This window comes from Chamaea fasciata, unplaced genomic scaffold (genome assembly GCF_029207755.1).
Source record: "Chamaea fasciata isolate MVZ Bird 193981 ecotype frontalis unplaced genomic scaffold, bChaFas1.0.hap1 SCAF_1, whole genome shotgun sequence".
NCBI lineage: Eukaryota > Metazoa > Chordata > Aves > Passeriformes > Sylviidae > Chamaea > Chamaea fasciata.
The window spans coordinates 35,197,027-35,202,770 of record NW_027094086.1 but is presented as its reverse complement, the minus strand read 5'-3'; the positions used below and the strand labels follow the sequence as shown (position 1 = coordinate 35,202,770).

Sequence of the window (5,744 nt, the reverse complement as noted above, 5' to 3'; positions counted from 1 at the left end):
TGTACAAATACAGACCAAAAGAACTCTAAGAGTTAGCTGCATGAGGATAAAACAGGAGAGTACCTGGATCAGTGTAATGGTATTAACCAGACTGCCAAAATAGCGGACCTTGCAGTTCAAAAGTTTAAATTTATGCCTAAATCTAGATAGTGCCTATGCACCTCTTCAAGGAACTGTCTTTAAAATTAATTTTATCTGCAATTCCAGGTGAAAGTATGAGCTGCCTAAAACAGGCTACAAAATACTATCCATTGCCATCTTGTGGTAAACAAGAAAATAGTCCATGCCAACCAGCTTGGATTTAAATACTTAGGGATTCTGTTGGTCCATAATATACAAATCATGCTCAAAACGGCTTACTTGGAGAAAAAAAAATCCTGGTTAGATTTTGGGTAAGTTGTGTTATGCTAGCCATTAGAATTTGAGAATCAGCTATTTGTCCTCACCTTACAAACATGGCATTTTGTCTCATTTCAACAATACTGCTGTGGCATTACACTCAGAACCATTTCCATCACTCCCAAACTAATGCAAAGGCGAAGACGGGATAATAACTTAGAAGAGAACGGTACCTTGTAAAAAAACATCCATCATTACCCTCCACTACAGCTAAGTGCTATCATGAGCTTGTCTTTAGGGCACCAGAGATCAGCTCAAAATATCATGGCCACACAAGCCAAATCGCTGTACGGCTATAAAAGGATTCTTCTGTAGCCTATTTGTTTAAAAATAGCATGAAGGTATCTTTGACCCAGCTGACCTTTAGAAGCACACCATATCAGCCCGATCACCTCACTTATAATTATGTCTGTTGAGACATCTGCCAGATGATACTGCTGCCCAAACACTATTCCTCCCCTCCCTTCTCTGTGGGGAGATTTACCCACACCACCTGTGTCAGTCTCAGTGGAGTTGCAATACAGCACTTGAATTTTGATCCTGCTAGGAGCACTTAGTGGGACTGTTCTACAGCAAGGAGCATCAGAAAGAATCATATGCTTTAAAAAATTAATAAAAAAAAAAAAAAAGAGAGAGATTTAAAAAAATGGGAAAAGTATGGTCGTGTGTCACAGTCTCAGTGTCTGGATGCCATGGCATGTCCCTAGTGCAGGCAAAGGCAAGGGAAGATGCAGGGCCCCACTGATTCTACAGTGGTCCTACCTCTCTACTTTAGGCATTTGCCTCCCCTCATGTGCTGACTCTTCCCCCCTGTTTTCCACCTCAGCACCACTCATGGTGGCAGCAGGAGATTTGGGGCCACCCTGAACCCCACACAACCCCAGCCTGGGAGTCACTGGGGATTTCATCAGTAGCAGTGGTGATCATCAGTATTTTACGTCAAGGGCCCAGAAGGTGAAGTCCCATGAAGAACGGCCAAGGGAGCCGGGGTTGTTTTGCCCAGAGAAGAAGAGGCTCAGGGGTGATCTTACCCTTCTCTACAACTAGGTGAAAAGAGGCTGTAGCCAGGTGGGGTTTGGCCTCCTTTGCTAGGCAACTATAGTGACAAGACAAGAGGATATAATCTTAAACCTCACCAGGGGAGGTTCAGGTAGAGTATCGGAAAGAATTTCTTCACAGAAAGGGTGATTAAACACTGGAATGGGCTGCCCAGGGAGGTGGTGGAATCAGTGTCCCGAAAGGTTTCTAATGAAAAGACTGGACATGGCACTCAGTGCCCTAGTCTAGTTCACATGGTGATGTTTGGTCACAGCTTACACTTGATGTCCTCAGACGGTTTTTCGAGCCTAATTGATTCTTTGATTCTGTGACTGGAAGTGCCTGCCCATAAGCCAGGGCGGCGGTCCCCTGGCAGAGGTGCCGAGGGGCGCTGACACCGCAGCGGCGGCGCTGACCCGGGACGGTCTGTGGGGAGCCACGGCTCCCTCTGGCGGGCCGGCGCGACGGGACTACATCTCCCGGCGGGCATTGCGCCCGTCCCGCCCCCAAGGGCACGGCGGTCCCGGGCACGGCGGTTCCGGCGCGCTGACCCGGCGGAGCTTTGCCGCACTCCCGGGGCAGCGGCGGCGCCGCTCGCACGTGGAGCCGCTGCCATGGCGGCCGTGCGGGTGGAGGCGGTGCTGGCGGCCGCCGAGGAGCAGGAGGCGGAGAAGCGGCGGAGCATCACGGTGGAAAAGGAGTTGGAGCTGGAGTACGACCTGGGCAATTTGCTGGCGGTGGACCGCAACCCCCCGCCGGCGGCAGCGCTGCGCGGGGCCGGCCCGCGGCGGGAGGCGCTGCTGCGGGCGCTGGCCCGCGACAACACGCAGCTGCTCGTGTCCCAGCTCTGGGGGCTGCCGGCCGAGCGCGCCGGCGGCGCCGGGGGCCCGCTGGTGGCGCAGCTGCCCGAGCCCACCTTCGGCCTGCCGCGGGAGAAGCCGCCGCCGAAGCCGCGGCCGCCGACGCGCTGGGAGCAGTTCGCGCGGCTGAAGGGCATCCGGCGCAAGAAGAAAACCTCGTTGGTGTGGGACGAGCAGGCCAAGGAGTGGCGGCGGCGCTGGGGCTACCGGCGGGCGGGCGGAGACCCGTCCCGCGCCTGGCTGGCGGAGGTGCCGGCGGGCGCCGACCCCGAGGAGGACCAGTTCGCCCGGCTGCGGCGGGAGAAGCGGGAGCGGGTGGCGCGCAACGAGCTGAACCGGCTGCGCAACCTGGCCCGAGCCCACCGCGCCGGGACGGCCGTGCCCGCCGCGCCCCTGCACCCCACCGGCCACCAGGACCGCGACGAGCTGCGCCGGGTCGCCCGCGTCGCCCGCGTCTCCACCGCCTCGCTCGGCCGCTTCCAGCCGCGCCTGCCGAAGGAGCCGGCGGAGCCGCCCTCCCGCAGCGGCGGCAAGAAGCGCCGCTTCGAGCCGCTGCTGGGCAACCTGGCGGCCGAGCGCAGCCGGCAGCTGGAGCTGCTGCGGGACATGGGCAGCAAGAAGCCGGTGCTCGACATCACCCGCGCCGTCAACAAGCAGATGCGGCAGGAGGAAGCCGAGGCGGCCGCTGCCAACAAGGGCAAGAAGCAGTCGAAGCGGGGCAAGCGCGGCCGCCGGCAGCAGCGGCCTGGGCGCAGCGGCAAGAAGAGCGGAGCCCGGCGGCAGGCACAGAAGCAGAAGCCCGCGGGCGGTGGCACCGGCGGGGGCAGGAGAAAGAAGGCGTGAGGGACAGTGTGCAGCACGGGGTGGGGTTGCCCACCGAGGCGTGGGAAGGGACTGTCGCTGCCAGCCTCCTGCCCCTTGCTGTATTCACACACGTATCCGTCAATAAATGCGTTCTGACCTTTCTAAAACATCCTGCGTTTGGCTCTAGCTGGTAGACAAGGAGGGCTGTGTTCTCCATCCAAGGGAAATCGGTGTCCTGTGAGGGGGGTCAGGAGCCCTGGTACCCCCAGATTAGGAGTTTCACCGTGACTTGTTTCACAGATAATGTTGCTTCACAGTTGGCCTGCAGCATTTCTACCAGGACAAAAGCTGAGCAAAGCTGTTTTCAGATAGCTGGGACTTGGAGTGGACCGCAGACATGACCTGGAGTTTTGGTGGAGTAGCAGCCGCAGGTCCGGTTAAAGGATGGGGCTGCTGCTCTCTGCCTTGGGCAAGTGGCCTGACGGTGGAGCTCTTGCTCTGTAAGTCAGCTTCTGCCGCTCAGCTCTGGGGTATTCAGGTTCTGTCACAAAGCAAGCATGGAAACTTACCGTAAGATTTATTGCAGGGCCTAAGAAATTGTACAGATTTTCCAGAGCACTTTGTTGATGAAAAAAGGAAGTCAAAGTTGCTGATCAGCCATTGAGTTCAGCAGAAGAATATTTGTATTGTATAGGTTAAAACCTAAGTTTCTCCCTGTAGCAACAGTACTCCATCATTTTGTAGAAATTATCTTACAGTGTTTACCTAGCAGTTTGAGAGCAGGTAGTAGTAATTCTCCCAGACTTCTTCCCATTACTCTTTTGAACTTTGTAGTGTCACATGTACACTTGAAATAGAAAAAAAATCTGCTGTCTCAATGTGTGGCTTAGCAACAGGAAAGATGCTGTTCCCTGGTGAGAAAATTAGTAAAACAAGTTTCAGTAATTGCAGTTAAATTAGATTTTCAAATTTGAGGTTTTAGAGTGGTTAGTGATACTGTAATGCCTCACTGCAAGTGAGTTTTTGAAAAAGCTGAGTGACTTTATCAGTTCTCTTGTCTCTTTCTGTAGCACTTCAGTTAGGATGGCAGCTTCAGTAAAAAGCATCAGAAAGCAAAACCTTTTTGTAGGGGAGCTGCTGAGGGCAGAAGGGTTATGTGCACCGTGGAGCTTGGATGGCATTGATAGATTGACCAGTGCCCAACCTATGGGCCTTGCGTAAGGTGTGTTCTTTGCCTCTCTAATGCTGCTTGGCCGTGTGCTGAGCCATCTGCAGCACTGCAGGCTGCTTTGGACTTGGCAATGGCTGGAATTGTCTTGTGGGCACAGCCCTCTGTTATCAACCCTTCAGTGTAAGTATCAAAGCCAAGCGGGGGCAACAAACGCTTGGACAGGTGGAAAAGGTTGTTACAGAGAGACACTCCAGATCTCTGATCTTCCAGGCATTTCCATAGGGCATGTCTTGTACATGCTCAGCTGGAGAGAAGGGCACTTTTCCCATACATGTACACACCTGATGAGAACTCTGTGCTCTTCACAAGGCTACTGGTCAGTTTTCTCCACCAAAATCCTATGAAGTGTGTTCATCTCCAGCAGCAAGGTGGTCACCTGAGCAGAGGTGCAGGTGCTCCTGTGGTGTTGCTACTTTCTGGCTCTCACAAGTGGACAAAGGTTTTCCAGCTTCGTGTGGGGGCCTGAGCAAGCCACTAACCTGCTTTCCCAAGCTCAGCACCTTGCAAAATTGTGAGTTTTAGGTTCATCTTATCTGCTCATAAAATCATTGAATGGTATGGGTTGGAAGGCACCTTAAAGATCATCTAGTAACACATAAAGAGTATGCAAAGGCAAAATACTTCTATCTGTTACAGTAGAAAAATGATGGGTTTTTTGTCAGAATCCAATGTTTCCTTTGCTTAGTACTGGTATACTACTCTGCTGGCAGCTAAGCAGCATAGCTTACAGCTTAAAAATTTAGCTGTAAAATTTTGATCCATCCTGCACTGTAATTTACCGTGATTTCATAGAAGTACAGAATTGTTATGCTTGGGAGGGACCTCTGGAGATCATTTTGTCCAAGGCCCCTACCAAGGCAGGGTCACCTAGAGGTGGTGACACAGGAACGTGTCCAGCTGGGTTTTGAATGTCTCCAGAGAGGAAGACTCCATGACTTCCCCAGGCAGCCTATTCCAGTGCTCTGCCACCCTCCATGTGAAGAAATTCCTCATGCTGAGGTGAAGCTTCTTGAGTTTTAGTTTATGACCATTCCTCCTTGTCCTGTCACTGGGCACAACTGAAGAGGCAGAAAAGTATTTCACCTAATTTCAGGACCATGAGGTCTTTTTATTATTTTCACTTTGCAATTCCATTGCTTTCAATATTTTTCTGTGACAACTCCACGACACGCACTCGGTCCTAACTGGATTTAATCGCTCTTCATTGGCATTCTGTGCTGTATACTTTAGCAACCAGATTTCTCTTGCCTTATAACAGGCGTGAGTTGGGTTTTGACGACGCTGACCTTAGCACCGTGGGCTGGGGGTGCTGAAGGCGGACACTTCTCGCCTTACCCGTGCGAATCCCTGTGTCGGGTGTCCCGGGAGGAGGCGCTGCCGCCCGCCCGGCCCCGGCCCCGTCCCGAGCCCCG

At 53.1% G+C, this 5,744-nt stretch overlaps 1 protein-coding gene across 1 annotated transcript; it reads left to right on the top strand.

Annotated features, from left to right (window-relative positions):
* Positions 1-1,954: 1,954 nt before the first annotated feature.
* RRS1 (ribosome biogenesis regulator 1 homolog) lies at positions 1,955-4,272 on the top strand. The gene has a single exon (XM_066205107.1). It carries the CDS (start codon positions 2,052-2,054, stop codon positions 3,138-3,140), a length of 1,089 nt encoding a protein of 362 aa, XP_066061204.1. The 5' UTR covers positions 1,955-2,051; the 3' UTR covers positions 3,141-4,272.
* Positions 4,273-5,744: the final 1,472 nt, after the last annotated feature.

Excerpts from the sequence above, each read along its gene's own strand:
- RRS1 (XM_066205107.1), top strand. The coding sequence starts at position 2,052 with ATGGCGGCCGTGCGGGTGGAGGCGGTGCTGGCGGCCGCCGAGGAGCAG.